An 18,551-nucleotide genomic window follows, 5' to 3' on the forward strand; every position below is an offset into this window, starting at 1 on the left:
CTCTATTGTTTGCTCACTTGATCAGGTAAGAAAATGTAGTTGCTTTATAGGATAAACGAGGCCTATTAAAATTGAGAAACAGTGCAGTAGTCTACGAGAAGCTGCTTTCTGAAACAGATGTGTGAAATTCCATAACAGTGCGGTAATAAACAGGCTAAACCAGGTTATTAAAAAAAATCGACCCTAAGTTTCTTAAAGAAGCTATCATAAAGGCAAATTAGCTTTTTAAAAATGAACAGTTTTCAATTGGAAAACATATTATTCTGACGGTTTTCAAGCAGTACTTAATAAACAAGTCCAGAAAAGCCATTCACAAATTATTTTTTTTTCACAAAACACGAATAAGCTTTATTTTTTCACTTAGGATGCTTTTGATACATTGAAAATTAAGTTATATCAAGAATAATGAAAACAAAAAAATTAATATTTTGGGAGAATGACAAAGGTATTTAAAACCTAACTTTTTCACTGATCCTTTAAGGAATAACCCTTAACTCCTAAGTGATCAAAGTTTTGAGTCCACCAGCATCTGCTCTGGTGACTGCCAATAATGTGGGAAATCAGACTTGTCTCAACCGGAAGAAAGCAAACATTTATCACTTAACTCTTGACCTGGTCTGACTCCCTACATGCAGATGAAATCTTTCTACAGCCTGAGCCACTGGTCATGGCAGACCAGTAACAGTTTATGAACGAGCACTGGTCTGTGGGCCACACTTTGGGCATCACTGCATTAGAAGACTGCTGTCCTGAAACACACAATTCACTAAAGAAAGCTGTAAAATGCATTGTAAATGAAATTCAAGTGCTATTTCAATGTTTAAAACAAAACTTCTATAGCAGGGCTAGAAATAGTCAAACTTTGAAATAAGAAAACTGTGTTTTCTGCATTCATGGTATCTTTCAAATGGGAGTAACTAGGCTTCTTCAGCCTTTCCCTCTTCTTTCCCTTCCTCTCATCATGGCTAACATTAGTATCTGGATTTCTAGTCATGATATCAATGTTCACTGGTTCTCATTGCAGACCCACTCATCCAATGCCATTCAGCTGTAAGGAGAGAAGGGAAGACTCAAGCCCAGATCTTTGGATACCCATTTGTTTCTTGTGTTCCTTGTATCCATTCATCCATCCATCCACCCACCAAGTATGTGTTAGCCATCTACTGTGTGCCAGACATCCTTCTAGGCACTGGGGACTCAGGGGGGAACAAAACCAATGCATCTGCCTGTTTTCAAGTCTTTGGGGGTAGAGAGGAGGAATGGTGTAGAGAGGGTTCAAAGTTCCCATGGAGCCCTGGTAGTGCTGTCTGGTAAACACTGGAGTGCAGTTGGCAGTTCAAACCTACCTGCCACCCTGAGGGAGAAAGAGGAGGCTACCTGCTCCCATCAAAACTCATAGCCTAGGGAAACCTGTATCAGATCATTATGAGTGGGAATTAACTTGATGGCAGTGAGATTTGTTCTTTAGTTTATGAAGTATATATAGTGATTAAATGAGAGAGAGAAAAGTAAACTAAGGAAAGATGAATGAGAATGTCAGGAGCCAGAGCTGAGTTTTAAAATAGTAATCAGGGAGCAAAGCCTGAGGGGCAAAAGGGAATATGCCATACAGTAATTAGGAAAGATTACTGCAGGCAGAGGGCACAGAAAGTACAAGTTCTGCGTGTGCACGGAGGCCAATGCGACCTCAGCAACAGGAGCAAGAGAAGGAAAGGGAGCATACTAGAAGCCCAGAGGGGGTGCAGGAACCCTTAGGGAGACCCCAGTACCCTTTAATTCCACTTCCACAAGCTCCTGAAGCCACCTCACATAGTCAGACAGGTAATAGGAACAGAACATACCTATGTAGGGCCTTATAGGCTATGGTAAAGAAGCCTTGTTTGGTACTTTGGTTAAAATGCTCAACTGCTAACCAATAGGTTGGTATTCGAGTTCACCACCTGCACCATAAGAAAAAGATGTGGCCATTCTACTCTGTTCTATAGTCACTTTGAGTCAAAATCCACACAGTGGAGGTGAGTTTTAGGGCACTGGGATTGATTCTTCCTCTAATTGAGATGGAAGGTTACTGGAGTTTTGTGTGGAGAAGCTACTTGATTCAATGAAACTTTAATAGGATTACTGTGAAGTACATTAAAGAGAGATTGCGAAGCCAGAGTAGAAGCATGTAGACCAGTTAGGAGGCCACCGCATTTAAAGGAACCAGGAAGAGAGTGCGAAAAGACGGGCAGCAATAGCAGCAGCTACACTTTGAAGAGAGGACTGATTGGAATAACTAGTAGATTGGATATAGAGTAGGAGGGCAAGACAGGCAGCAGGGGTAAGCCCCCACAGGGTTTCCTCCTTTTAATTTTTTTTGGCTTAATTAACTAGAAAGATAAAGTTATCTACTGGGATGGAAAGAGTGAAAACAGTGGGTCGGGAGGAAGGAAGGGGGATCAGGAACTTCGTTCTGAACATCAGACACTTATCAGATGCTATCAAGGCTAGGGTTGCGGTGAGTTGGAATCAATTTAGTGGCAATAGGTTTAGCTGGGGGTTAAAAATATTCCAAATGGTAATATTTGGAGTAAGGAAAAAAGAGGTTGGTTTACCTATCTTTCTATTTCTATCTGGGAGTCTAGGCATAGTTGGCATAGTATTCACGTGACATTGATGACGGAGAATAAGTACATATCGGGAAAAGCAATCCCGAGACTAACCGCGGGAGTGTTCTAATGTTGAGAGCCTGGAGGGCTAGGAGGAAGCAGAGGCGATTGAAAGGAACTGGATGGATCCTGAGATAGGAGGGAGAGCGGACTATGACGGTGTCCAGGAAAACAATGTTCAAGGTGGAAAGAATGATTAACAGTATCAAATGCTGCTCATAACCCAAAACCCAAACCCAAACCAACTGTCAAACACAAAGTCACAGACTGACTTCATAGGACAGAGTAGAACTGTCTCTCTGGGTTTGCGAGACTTTAAATCCTTAAAGGAGCAGACAGCCTTGCCTTTCTCCCATGGAATGACTGGTGGATTTAACCTGTAACTTTGTGGTTAGTAGTTCTGGGTGCAGCACATGGTATATGGAGATATGAGTGAAAGAAGCTACGAAATAGAGGCGAAAAGTTAGGCCCAGCAAATGAAGACAACATTCTGCCATAACACGAAGAAGAGAAATGGGACGATAACGGGAGTGTGGAGGAGCTCAGTGGCTATCAGCCAATAGGAATCTTACATGGAAGGCGTAATAGCATATTTGTATGCCGAAGGAAATGATCCGGTAGAGCCGGAAATATTAATGATGCCGGAGAGAAAGAAGCATTGCTGGAGTCAGAACCCTGTATAGGGAGAGGGAATGCTACAGAGAGGAGAGGCTGGCCTTGGTAAGAGTGGAGAGACAGTCATGTATTAATAAGATTAGGTAAAAGGAACTCATGGAAGTTTTCTCTAACTGCTATTACTTTCTCAGTGACAAAGGACACAAAGGAGAGAGGTGTTAAGTACTTGAGGACAAAGGCAAAGGAACAAAATTCTTACTTAGGAAAATGGCACAAGGATCAGCCAATAAAATACACTATGATTCCTGGGCAACATTTTCAAAGCCCCAAAGGTTATAACCAAACCCATTGCCAAACCAACTTTCATCTCATGGTGACTCTATATCAGGCGTCCTCAAACTACGGCCCGTGGGCCACATGCGGCCCGCTGAAAACATTTATCTGGCCCGCCGGGTGTTTTTGCCCGTTTTGTTTTGTTTTTTACTTCAAAATAAGATATGTGCAGTGTGCATAGGAATTTGTTCATAGTTTTTTTTCTCAATAAGCCAATTTTTTTGTTTTTAGTGAGACATCGTCAGAAAATTTTGTACATTAACCTGGACCAATGATGGTTCTGTACCCTCTGTTGCTGTGAAACATGACATGAGCTAAAGGCAAAGACTGGTTCTCACAAGGACCACTGCTTCAAGTTAGGAACTAGAACAGTGGATTGAAACAATCTTCTTAGATATTTTCTTGCCTTTCTTAAAAAGCTAGCTTATTTTTAATGTAGCCATGCTTCCTTTTGGTAGTCTGACAAATCCTTCTGTTTGGGGATACTCTTGGTGATTTGAGGGTTGTGGTCTAGGGTCTCCCTGTTATCAGGTGCTTTCACTTTATATATCAGAACAAGCCAATATTCTGATGTAAAGACTTCCTCCAAATGCCTGAACTTAATGTCCTTGTTTCCAATCTCAGCATTACGTGTTTGGTCAAAACCCGGGGGTGTGCGAAAATCCAGCTGCATTTCTCCAAATCTGTAGTATGGCATTTTATACATAAGGCAATTTTAAAAAGTGGGGATCCTGCTTTGTCTACACGGAACTCTCCCTGTGGGGTAAAATAGTGACTCTCCCAAATGTTTTTTGGATGTTTTCCTTCAGCTATCCTAACCATCCAAAGAAATTTGTTGATATCATCACCAGAATAGCCAATAACACCTCCAAAAATAACCAAAACATAATCTACATCCAGAGTCCTCATGACTTAAACAGTGAACTCGCCTCCTGTTTAAAAAGTTTGTGAACCCCTGCTCTATACAGTGTTTCTGAGACTGCAAACCTCTACAGAACAACCAGCCTTACTTTTTTCCTGCCAATCGGCGGTGGAGTTGAACCACTGACCTTGTGGTTAGCAGCTCAACGACTAAATGATAGCACAACCAAAGCCCCTTAACAAGTCTCATATTAGTGAATCACGATAGGATTCGTTATTTACAGAGTATCTGCTGCTGTCCTTGTGCTTAGAACTGCCATCTCCTTCCTCTATACGTCCCCTATTCCTTTTACAAAGCTGTGAAGAAACTGATACAAAATGATTCTAAAGTGTGAAACCACGAACTCTCACAGGGCAAGCAGATAATATCACTAATGTTTAATAGCACTATAAGAGGATGTCAGGGTTACCTGCATGGACAGGACAGTTTGTGGGTCTTGCATAAAGAAATCAATACACAAAATTTTAATATGTATTTAATAATATACAACTTACTGCCATCATGCCAATACTGACGCATGGTGACCCTGTAGAACAAAGTAGAACTTCCCTGTTGGTTTTTGAGGCTATAAATGTATATAGGAGAAGAAAGCCTCATCTTGGTCCCGCAAAGCAGTTGGTAGATTTGAACAGGTACCTTTGTGGTTAATAGCCCAATGAATAACTCACTACACCACCAGGGTAGCAAACTCAAACAAAACAAACTCCACTGCCATCAAGCCAATGCTGACTCACAGTCTCCCTATAGGCCAGGGTAGAATTGCCCCTGCGGGTTCCTAACTGGAATAGAAAGTCCTGTGTTTCTCCCATGGAGCAGTTGGTAGTTTTGTTAGGTTTCTGGAGTCGGTAATACTTCCGTTCTCGGCTTCACGTGATGAAAAGAATTCACGCCAAAGCCGTTTTGTGATCCAAGTGCATTTTTATGAAGGACGGGACAAGTTTCAGGTTTTACAGTCTCAAAGGGGTTCACAACTGGGCCCGAACAACCACGTAGAAAAAGCAAGCATGCTTCTGTGTTAGCATAACGGGCCCTGAATGTATAGTGGTTTATGCGTTAGCAGTTCGAAACCATCAGGCACTACTCTGTGGGAGGAAGATGAGGCTTTCTATTCATGCAATGAGTTGGGGTGAACTCCAAAAGAGGGAGTCCCACCCTGACCTCCATGGTTGCCATGCAGCAGAACTGACTTGATGGCAGTGAGCCTGTTCCTGGGTTGGCTTTCTGTGCTAGTTTCAGTCCCCAAAGGCCAACTCCTCCTCAGAAGTTGAGAAGTGCAGCAGAATACTTGCCTGATGCACTAGATAGAAAGGTATGAAAATTTAGTTTTTCAACGTACTTTTGAAACACTATCAGTGCATTCCCCAATGACGGAGGAATACATTTTGACAAGGAATTTCCTTGCCATATTCCAACCGAGGAGTTTTTGACATAAGGAAGCACTCTTGAAACACATCAAGGTCAAATAACTGAAGGACTTGTGACAAGAGGTTTTTTTAAATTTTTATTTTTTTATGAGCAGATTCTCATATGAGCCTAAGCAAAAATCTTTAAACACTTTAGAGGAGAAAATTCAATCCCATGGAAAAAAAATTGAGCCTGCTGTGTTAGATAAGTAAATTGATGCTTTCTAGGCCCAATCCAATTTGCATAAAATTTTATTTACTCAAAATATGATGATTGACCATTTATTACAGACTTCCTAGATGTTAACAAACTCACGAGACAATAGAAACTATGTTTCAGCATATCATATAAGCATGAACAGAACTGAAACTATTTATATCTGATAATGAACTAAGTAGAAATAGTTTAAGATACTTATGAAATTTCAAAAAAGTAAGATATCAAAATGAAAGTAAAACAAATAATTTTGGTTAAAGTAGAAAAACAAGACGTTTAGACATATGATTTTCCATGTAAATAGTAACATTTTAAAAATACTCTGCGAGATAATTCCTCCTTTCTCTACCACTAAGAAAAACATAAAAACTATTCAAAAAAAAAAAGAGTTCCAATGTCGAACACAGAGAATCCAAGACAGATGATCCCTTCAGGGAAGGTGGAGGGAGGGTGGGGTGGAAAGGGAGAACTGCAAGGATCCACATATAACCTTCTCCCTGGGGGACAGACAATAGAGAAGTGGGTGAAGGGATACGTTGGACAGTGTAAGACATGACAAAATAATATTCATTCATAAATTATCAAGGGTTCATGGGGGGGGGGGAGAGGCGGAAGGGAGGGGAGGGGGAAAATGGGCTGATATCAAGGGCTCAAGTAGAAAGCAAATGTTTGGAAAATGATGGAGGCAATGAATATACAAATGTACTTGACACAATGGATGGATGTATGGATTATAAGTTGTATGAGCCTCCAATAAAATTATTTTTAAAAAACTATTCAAACAAGTGAATTTTAGGGTACATAAGAATAGAAATTGTTTTTAATGAATTTGAAATTTTTATTGATTCTTTTATGTATCCCTGTTGTCAGGGATAAGCATTATTGTAGGAAGCTAAATAAAAAATTCTTAAATAACAATGCTTGATATGATAAAATATACCAGTAAAATAATTTTTGGTAGTATTGAATTACAGTTCCCATAGATCAGTGGTTCTCAACCTTCCTAATGCCATGACCCTTTAATACAGTTCCTCATGTTATGGTGACCCCCAACCATAAATTATTTTCATTGCTACTTCATAACTGTAATTTTGCTAGTTATTAATCATAATATAAATATCTGACATGCAGGATATATTTTCATTGTTACAAATTGAACATAATTAAAGCACAGTGATTAATCACAAAACAATGTGTAATTATATATTGTGAAATATTTGTGTTTTCAGATGGTCTTAGGTGACCCCTGTGAAAGGGCCGTTCAACCACCAACGGGGTCGTGACCCACAGACTGAGAACCACTGCCCTAGAGCTTCACATGGCAAAAGAAGCAAAAAAAGTGATACATGCACATACACAAAAGATTTTTTGGGAAAAAACTAATATAACTTCCCCTCTGCCTTTAATAATGGCTCAAACAAAAAATTTTAACTGTATTTTTCAGTTTACTGCAAAAGAAAACTTTTGTGGAAAGACATACCAGTGATTCAGCTCAGCCTCACAACAGCAGGGGTCGCAATGCACTAGTGAATTGCTTCAGGAAACCAGAGGCGCAGATTAACTATTCGCACAGCACAGATTTATTAGAAACTGAAAGGTGCACGATTCATTGTACGCTAGTTAAAATAATCTACTATTAACTATAAAAATATTTTTCAGTTATGGGGTCCCCAAATAATAATAAAGAAAATCTACTAAAAACCTGACAGCATTACAGTTGAAACAGCATCCCTTAAAAATCATCTCTGAAAAGTTCTACACTATGGATAGCCTACAAAAGAGCTTTTACAGTTTTGCATATTTTTTCTAGATAATAGGTAACTCCTCAGCATGATAGTAAGTAATGTGGTCTCTTGGCACTATATTAAACATTGATTTTATTCTTTGGCGGGGGAAAGCAAACCAATCACTCATGTTTTATTACATTTTCTAAAAATAGTAAAGAAAATCTGTCCTCAAGCATTTAGTTATTTGAGATATGTACTTTTCAATTTCAATTCTATGAAATCACTCTAGGCACTTGCCAAAAAATAGCTAAATAATATAAATAATCTACTGTTTAACACAACCAAATTCTAGCAGAGGCAATCATATTTCTGAAGCTTTGAAGAATTAAATTAGTCTATTCACTTTTTTATTTCAATGTTCTTCAACTGATCATCAAATCAACTAGAGGGCACAAAATTATTCAGTTGGCAGTGTTTCGTTCTGGTGTACATAGGATCATTATTAGTCAAAACCTACTTAAGGGTACCTAACAACGTAAGAAATTACCCCCGGAATGGCAACTTTGTAGCTAAAACAGTGAAAACTCATGAGGCTCACATATCTTTTGAACCCTGGCAGTAGAGCTTCAAAGCTCATATTTCTAATTGTTACACACAGTTCATGAACATACAATTTTAAAGAAAATTTAGGAAAACATTTAAGAAAGAAAAAAAGATGCAATGAATTTTCTAAACATCTTCACACAAATGCTCAGTGATCTGAGTCTGAAAAATATCTTATAAATGAAGACATTTCTGCATATCTATTGTTAGGATACTATATATTTTTATAATTTTGCATATATATAAGCTCCTAACATTTATTGCTTTATATTATTTATCAAATGTTTCCAATTAGCAAATATTATTACTATCTACATATTAAAGATAATATAGATAGGCTGGATAAACAATCTGGAAGAGAAAACAACGGGACCAATGGTTCCAGGGGGACATGGGAGAGGGGGAGTTGGGGGAAAGGAAGTGGTGTTAACAAACCCAAGGAAAGGGGAACAACAAGTGATCCAAATCGGTGGTGAGGAGGGTGTAGGAGGCCTGGTAGGGCATGATCAAGGGAAATGTAACCTAGAGGAATTACTGAAACCCAAATGAAGGCTGAGCATGATAGTGGGACAAGAGGAAAGTAAAAGGAAATAGAGGAAAGAGCTAGGGGGGAAAGGCATTCATAAAGGTCTAAATAAAGGCATCTACATATGTAAATATATTTACATATGATGATGGGGAAATAGATTTATGTGCAGCTATTTATAGGTTTAGTATTAAGGTAGCAGATGTACATACATTGGACCTCCACTCAAGTACTCCCTCAATGCAAGAACACTTTATTCTATTAAACTCGCATTCCATGATGCTCACCTTCCTGACATAATCTCTGAAGACAAAGCGGGTGCATAAGCAAATGTGGTGAAGAAAACTGATGGAGCCCAGCTATCAAAAGATATAGCATCTGGGGTCTTAAAGACTTGAAGGTAACCAAGTGGCCATCTAGCTCATAAGCAACAAAGCCCACATGGAAGAAGCACACCAGCCTGTGTGATCACGAGGTGTCGAAGGGTTCAGTTATCAGGCATTAAAGAACAAAAATTCATCATTGTGTGCTCACCTCCTAGATATGATCACTGAAGACAAATGGATATATAAGCAAATGAGGTAAAGAAAGCTGATGGTGCCCAGCTAACAAAAGATATAGCGCGAGTGGCTATCTAGCTCAGAAGCAACAAAGCCCACATGGAAGAAGCACACTAGCCTGTGCAATTGATCACAAGTTATCGAAGCGATCAGGTATCATGTATCAAAGAACAAAAAAATCATATCATTGTGAATGAGGGGAAGTACGGAGTGGGGATCTAAACCCCATCTGTAGGCAAATGGACATCCCCTTACGGAAGGGCCACGGGGAGGGGACGACCCAGTCAGGGTGCAGTGTAACAAAGATGAAACATACAACTTTCCTCTAGTTCCTAAATGCTTCCTCCCTGCCCCACTATCATGTTCCCAATTCTACCTTACAAATTTGGCTAGACCAGAGGATGTACACTGGTACATATAGGAATTGGAAACACAGGGAATCCAGGATAGATGATCCCTTTAGAATCAGTGGTGAAAGTGGCGATTCGGGGAGGCTAGAAGGAGGGTGGGATGGAAAGGAGGAACCGATTACAAGGATCTACATATAACCTCCTTCCTGGGGGATAAACAACACAAAAGTGGGTGAAGGGAGGCGTTGGACAGTGTAAGATATGATAAAATAATAATTTATAAATTATCAAGGGTTCATGAGGGTAGGGGGAGTGGGGAGGGAGGGGGGAAAACGAGGAACTGATGCCAGGGGCTTACATGAAGAGCAAATGTTTTGAGAATGATGGGGGTAATGAATGTATAAGTGTGCTTTATACAATTGATACATGTATGGATTGTGATAAGAGTTGTATGAGCCCCCAATAAAATGATTAGAATAAATAAATAACAAAGGTAATAAATTAGTATATAGGCTAATTAACTTGGCCAAGATCACAGACCGTTAACTAAGGAAGTCAATATCCCAAAGCATGTATCTGTCAGCAGAATCCTCCCTTTCAGTCAACATGATCTGTGCCATCAGAGTTGCTAGATATATGAAGTGCTTCAAATGTTCATGGAAAAATGAAATAGAAAGGTAACAGAATGTTCTCATGAACTTTTGAAGCCCCCCCATACTACTGACAGTAAGGTTTTCTGTGATGAGTTGGCTATGTTGGAACACCAAGTAAAATACAGAAAAAATGAAAATTTTCTTTCAGGGCCATTAAGCTGTTTAGCTCAATAATGTTTCAATTCTTTTCCTGCCAGGCATTTTCTATTTATGTAGACACACATGGGCATGTGAACAGTTTTGATCCATGGAATATAAGCAAAAACGACATTTATCATTTCAGAGTGGAAATCTTGAGTGCAGTTTGCAATGTACCATTTTCTCCCCAGGTGCTATGCTGACCCGATGGCTGTGAGAGTCTGGGTTGCTGACCGAGGTTTACCTGGATGCACATCCTCTCCTCACCTATCATAGCCGTGTAATCTGAGCAAGAAATACGTGTTGGGTCTTAGCCCACTGATATCGTAATGCTGTTCACTAAAACATTATTGCTTTGTCCTCATAACTAGTACATTTAATAGGTTTTCCTAGAAAAGAATGAATAAAGGGGGGGAGGGCATGTCTGAAATCTGATACTGAAATAGATGCATAGTTTAGAAAAGTTATTCTTCAAAAGTTAATGCTGAATCACTTATGATTTGGGATTTGGAACACGTCTTCTTTTTTTTAGGCTAATTTTAAAAAGGGTCTGCAAAAATTTATTTGACCTATAATATAAATGAAAAGTAGAAAATAATGGTGCCATTAAAATTACTAAAGTTATGTAACGAGATAGATATTTTTAGATGGCCTGAACACTTACAAATATTACATTGTATTTTATATAAGTTTAATACATTGTTCTCTATCCTAAGTGATTTCTCCTCAAAATGTACATTTTTCTCAACAACCTGTGTGATCAAGAGGTGTCTATGGAATCAGATATCATGCATAAGATCCACAACAACCAACCATTTCAAGGCGAATGAGGGGGTCGGAATGGAGACCTAAAGCCCGTCTGTAGACATTTGGACATCCTCATAAGGAAGGGACAAGCTAGCCATGGTGCAATCCAACACCGATGAAAACCACATTCCTACCTGCCCCCCACCCCCACTATCATGACCCCAGTTCTACCTTACAAATCTGGCTAGACCAGAGCATGTACACTGGTATAGATAAGAGCTCTCGACACACAAACTTCAGGATAGACAAACCTCGCAGCACCAATAATGAGAGTAGTGATACCATGAGGGTAGAGGGAAGGTAGGGGAGAAGGGGGGAACCGATTGCAATGATTGACAGACACCACCCCCACAGGTAGACGAACAACAGAAACATGGGTGAAGGGAGACAGCTGACAGTGTAAAATATGAAAACGAAAATAATTTATAAATTATCAAGGGTTCAGGGGGTGAGAAGGGAGGGGAGGGAGGGGGGGGAAAAGAATTGCTGATATCAAGGCCTCAAGTAGAAAGAAAATGTTTTGGAAATGATGATGGCAACATATGTACAAATGTGCTTGATATAATTGATGTATAGATTGTTATAAGAGCTGTACAAGCCCCCAATAAAATGATTTATTAAAAAATTTTTAAATGTACATTTCTTCCCTTTCTTTTATCACTAGACTTTCTATTTTCTAGTTATGTATGATTGTCAATAATTTTTTGTCCTTTAAGGGGAATCAAAATGAAAAACTAAAGTCAATAGACAAGTGAAATGTGAACATTGAAAATTCAAAATAGAATTCCTGAGTTAAAATTTAATGGCTTATTAGCAATGAGAGTGAGGAGAAAAATCAGAAAAGGCATGGCATACCTACCTAAATTGGAATTTCCCTGCCCCTCTATGTGACCGTAGTTAAACGGGATTATGTGATATACATTGCTTTTAAATTATTTTCTTTGAGTAACGATCTTAAAAAACCTATTGATTAGTCCTCAGATAGATCAAAAGATAACTACACAAAGCAAAATAGCTGCGCTGTAACTAAGTGGCTCTTTTACTGACTGTTCGAACCAGAACACCTATTCCTATGAAGGAGCCCTGGTGGTGCGGGTGGTCATGCTTTGGGCTGCAATCCGCAGGATATGGTGAGGACCATGGAGAGTTCAAGTACTGGAGAAATGAGGGCACTTATTCTTATGTACTTTCAGGTTTATTCTCCCAGGAAATTTTTGACAGGAACTTTATTTGGCCAATTATCTATTTTATTTAGTCTAGGAGGATTAGCTAAAGTTAATAAGGCATATCCAACCATTAAATGCCTAAAAGAATTATATTGCTTTCAACCAGCTTTATTGCACAGCCAACATCAGAGACAGAAATTTTTAAAGCCCTAAATTGTGAGTTTTGGAGACTATGTTTACAGAGAAAGGAGAAAAAGCCTTGTCTCTTCTGTGGAGCAGCTGGTGGTTTCGACCGTTCCGCACAGCCCAATGTGTAACCACTACATAACCACTATGCCACCAGCACTCCTTCTCGTATAGAAAATTCGAATGCCTTAGGAATTAATATTGCAAAGACAATAATGAGATAACACTGTAAAGAAAAAGGCTACTCAAAGCTTCCCCAGCTAACCAGTACCTGAAGTTTCCATGATCCTCACCATATCTTATAATAAATAAAACTCCACCTCTCTGCCATCGAATCAATGCTGACTCACAGCTACCCTACAGGACAGGGCAGAACCGCCCCTGTGACTTTCGGAGACTGCTCATTCTTTATGGGAGTAGAAAGACTCTCTTTCCTCCAAAGAGCTGGCTAGTGGCTTGAACTGCTGACCTTGCTGATTACAGGCCAAGATTGTAGCCCAACATGTAACCACTATGCCACCAAGAAAGATCAATCAGCACCACTTACAGTATTTCAACTTTTTACCAAGGAATAATAAGAAAAGTGATAATAAGACCTAGTATTTTTTGAGAAAATACTATGTGCTACCAGGTATTATTCTAATTATACTACATGTATAATTAGATTTACCCTAGAAAGTATTCTAAATTGATTATAATAGAGGGAAATCAAGTCACAAAAAGTTTTGGTAGCTTGCCCAAAGTCACAGATTTAGAAGTAAACAAGAGTCAATATCTACGACTCCAGAGATTGAGGTCGAGGAATATAAAGAATATTAATTTATGTACTGGATATGAAATCTTATATCCAAAAGCTTACTATTTATAAACAAAAATTAAAATAGCATGCAAGAATTTTTTAAACATTTAAATAAATTGTTTTCTCAACCTATCTTACAAGTTTATGAAAGTAGGAGACTGGATCGTAAATAACCTATGTATTCTTGCAGAACAAAATCCATAATATTGATCTTCATATATTGAGACCCTCAACTAATGATTGACATGAAATTCCACTAGATAAATAATAAATTGAGTCACATGCAAACAAAAATAACAATCCCTTTATTTGCAGACTACTTAATTCCATATATAGAAAACTCCAAAGATTTTCAAACAGTTGTTCAAACTAACTGAAAAATTTGGCAGTGAAGCAGCAGGCTATAGGATCGGGATACAGAAATCTATTAGATTTTTGTGTATTAAAGATAATGATACTGAAAAATGATCAAAAGAACAATATCATTTACAATAACACAAAGGATAAAATATTTAGCAATAAATCTTACCAGAGAATCAAAAGACTTATACAAACAACAAAATACTTCTTTAAGCAACTGAAAGGAACTTACACAAATTGAACAAGTTACCATGCTCTGAAGAGGCAGATTAAATATTGTGTAGATGCCAATATTAACAAAATTACTTTACAAATTTAATGCAATTCTGATCTAAATCCCATCACAAATTTTCAAAGATATGGAAAACCTAATTACCAACTTTATATGGAAAGTAAAGAAACCCAGGATAAATAAACACTATAAAAATTAAAAACCGAGTAAGAGACCTTGCCTTTCTTTCGCACAGCTTAAAACTTACTAGATAGCCATGGTAATCAAAACAGCCTGGCACAGGTACCAGTAACAGTTAGGAAGACCAATGGAGTATAATCGAAAACCTAGAAATACAAATAAGTACATACGGACACCTAAGTTTTAAAATTTATAAACTGTTCAATCGTTCACTCATATTAAGATGAGTTGTACAATTGATATCACAAGTAGTATTCTAACATTTTCTTCCTTCTTGTACTCCTTGTTATTAGGCCCCCAATTCCACCCAACCTCCTTGCTGTGCCACAAGGAACCCTCAATCCAGTTATTGTTTCTATAGATTCATCGCTCCTGGCTTTCATATACTGAAAAACAAAGAAAAATACATAACAAAGGATCAAAAAGGCTACTGACAACAAGAAAACAACAGAGATAAATTCCAGTTGGAAATAAAACAAAATATTACAAACTAAAGCAAACTTAAAATGTAGACACCTAATTTTTGATAAGGAACTAAAACAGATTAAATGGGTAAGATACAGCCTTTTCAATAAATAGTACTGGAAAAACTGGATCTTCACTTGCAAAAGAAACAAAACCCATACCTCATACCACGTACAAAATAAACTCAATATGGATCAAAGATCCACATATAAATCACACAATTATTAAAACTATCAATGAGGCAATAGAGATAAACTTAAGGACCCTAATACGATGCATAAAAACCCTATTGAGCATCATGAAAAATATCCACATTATAGAAGGCAAACCAAAGAATGAGGATGTACTAAAAACGTAAAATTTATGCACAACAAAATACTTCATCAAAAGAGTCAATGGAGAACCCACATATTCGGAAGAAAATATTCAGTAATAATATGCCAGATAAGGATCTAATCTCCAAGATATATAGAAAACTATATCTTAATAAGAAAAAAATAAACAATAAAAAAAATGGGCACAAGACACGAATAGAGAATTTACTAAAGATGACCAACGCCTTGTGAAGAAATGTTCGAGATCATTAGCAATAAGAGAAACACAAGTTAAAACAACAATGATATATATTCTCACACCGACACTTCTGGAAAAATTCAATAAAACAGAAAATAAATGCTAGTGAGGAGGTGCACAGATCAGAAACACCTTTACATTGCTAGTGGGACTGTAGAATTATACATCATTATGGAAATCAGTATGGCACTTCCTTACACAATTGCGAATCCAAATACTTTTTGATCCAGCAGTCTCTCTACTAAGTATATACCCTAAAGAGATTAAGAGTATAGCATGAACATAGCTCCAGCTATGCTTATCACAGTGTTTCCACAATAGCAAAAACATGGGAACAACCCAAACCCCCAGCTACAGAGGAATTAATAAACAAGCTCTGATACATTTATACTATAGAATTTTATATAGTAATAAAAAACAATAACTCTCAAACACCACAAGACATGGAGCGAACTAGAGAACATTATGCTTAGCAAACTCAGTCAATCTTACAGAGAAAAACATTGAATACCACCATTGTTATAAGGAAAAACACAGAAGAAATGTGGTTCAAACACCAACAGACAAGACTTTGATGACTGTGAGGTGGTCAGGGACTGGGGTGAGTACAGGGTGAGGGGAGGGATGGCGGCGGAGTGGGGAGGGGGAAGGTGGCAAAATATATGGAGGGTTTAACAAGAAAAATAAATAAATACATGAACAAATAAAGCCCCTCCAGATTCCTTAACCCTCAGATCTAAGTACTGGTCTGAGTGGTTAAAAAAGGAGAAAAAGTATAACTGAAACGAACTAGGAGTGTTTAGTGTTTAGTGCTCATTCACTCCTTGTGAATGAGCTCCCTCTTGATCCAATGTCTAATGGCTCCAATTTTTAATACTTTCAGCTTTGCTTTTGATTGAAGTTTTTTTCAACCATATGAAAACAAAAGAGAGTCACTTGCAGGAAGTTCAAGGTTCATCAATTGTGAACTTTTCATTTCCTCTCTGAATATTTTCACTGCTTTGGCTCATCCAAAGCAACTTTCAAAAGCACTCATCATAAGATTGTCTTCTAAAATATATAGTCAAAATCCTATGCAAGATTGGTGAACTGCCTGCATTTATCAATGGAGTGTATTTTGTACTATTCTTAGATATAGAGTAAGCAAAGATGGGGTGGTGCTTACTAAAACATTTTTTGAAGGGACTTGGGGATCTGGAATTTTTACTTCTACATCTCTCATCTACTAAATCGTGTGGTAGTTAAAGCAAACACTGGTAGCAGGTAGATGTGAGCTTGAATTCCAGCTTTGCCTCTGATCAGTTGTCTAATCCCGAATAAATAAATTACTCATCTCCGGTGGAAATCCCATGAGTTAATGCACATAAGCACACAGCAGCATTCAGTACATGTAAACCATGAAATTATAAAAAGGATAAGGACCATGGCCAATGGGATACGGGATTAACTGACACTGAATAGTTAAAAATAAACTTCATTTTAAATCATTCCATACTTAACAGTAAATGACTAAAAATGACACTGCAAAATTAAAAGGAGCATTCTTGAAAAATGAGCAAAACTTTTCTCAATGGTTCAGAAAGGCAATGAGATTCTAGCTTAAGATAAAATCAGGCAGAGAGGCACTTTGCATTAAAGAGCCTGTTTAAGGAATTGCACTTACTTCAATATTGCTATCAAAATAAAACAAAAAATATTTGTCATCAAGTCATTACTAACTCATGACAACTCCATATGTCTCAATGTAGAACTTACATGGCGTTTTCAATGGTTAATGCTTCAGAAGTTGGTCACCAGACCTTCCAAGGCCCTTAGGGGTGGATTTAAACCACCAACAGAATGTGCTAACCATTTGTATCATTGGTGATAGATACAGTATAAAGTACATATTTCAGAATGGCAGGCGTCTACAGAGACAGAGAGTCTGACATTATGTATGAGAGCACACAAGTTCACTCATTCATCCTAAGTAGAGAGCTCTAACTAATACCTAAGAGAAAGCTTTCATTTAACGTGTTATGGCCTCTAACCTAAGGAGCCCTGGTGATGCTGTGGTCATGTGTTGGGCTGTGATCCACAGGGTCGGCAGTTCAAAACCACCAGCAACTCTGGAAGAAAGACTGGTCTTTCTACTCTCATAAAGTTAGTCTGGGAAACCCACAGGTGGCTGCTATGAGTCAGCCTTAACTTGAAGGCAGGGAGTATATCCTCTAATCTAGTATTTTGTAACTTACGCTACACAAGATTGTTTTCTTTAGCAATCAGAAAAAGGCTCCAAGAAGCCATGTATTCAAAAATCATCCTCTGAGATCATAAATGACATCTGCCTTTAAAGATATGATAAAGGTAAAAAATTTTTCCTTCTTTATTATCTGGCAGTACTTATGTATTTTCACTTTAGTTCAGTATGGGTAAATGAAGTGCAAGGTTATAAGGTTCTATTCCATTTCATTTCATAGTACCAAGGAAATCCGAGTACAGACCATATTCGCATTAATTTATTCTGTTTATGTTTATTTTTAACTATTTACCCTTCTGACAGTCCCACCGAAAGAAAATATGTACATTTTATGTGTGTGTTTGTCTATCATGTTTGTTTCTAACAGTTTAATTGGCATACATTTCACCTATCACATGCCATATCATATCATTCACAGTTCAACAGTTGATTCACATCAAGGAGAGTGTGCAATCGCACCACAGACAGCTCCACTGTCCGCTAGGAGAGAAAGCCCAGGCAGGGCTAGTACTGACTTAGAAGCATACCTAGCAGCGCAGTGAGTTTGGGAAGCAGTCCGACCTGCACCATCTTATTTCTTAGTCCAGTGTCAAAGGAAAGGTTCAGTAAAAGCCGGAGGGTGATATTCAGCAGATCTTCATGCTCACAAGGGATCATTTTAACTAGTTTTTCAACAATATCCATTTCGACCTGTGTAAAATAATACAAATAAATGAAGTCCTGTAGCAAAGCAAGACAAAAAAGATTACAACTAAACATTTTTTTCTTGTTTTCATAATATTTATCCATTTCCTAGGTAAATATGTCCTAATTGGTCCCCAGGGAATCCTTAAAGACCCAGTTCCAAAT

The 18,551-nt window shown here is 38.0% G+C and overlaps 1 protein-coding gene across 1 annotated transcript in view; it reads right to left on the minus strand.

The window, feature by feature from the left end:
• Nucleotides 1-18,551, minus strand: part of KIFAP3 (kinesin associated protein 3) — a 168,027-nt gene that overhangs the window by 94,206 nt on the left and 55,270 nt on the right. Inside the window, exon 10 of the mRNA XM_075564772.1 lies at nucleotides 18,230-18,392. Within this exon, the coding sequence (XP_075420887.1) occupies nucleotides 18,230-18,392 (163 nt within the window). The remainder of the gene's footprint in view (nucleotides 1-18,229; nucleotides 18,393-18,551) is intronic.

Source organism: Tenrec ecaudatus, chromosome 1 (genome assembly GCF_050624435.1).
Source record: "Tenrec ecaudatus isolate mTenEca1 chromosome 1, mTenEca1.hap1, whole genome shotgun sequence".
NCBI classification, from domain to species: domain Eukaryota; kingdom Metazoa; phylum Chordata; class Mammalia; order Afrosoricida; family Tenrecidae; genus Tenrec; species Tenrec ecaudatus.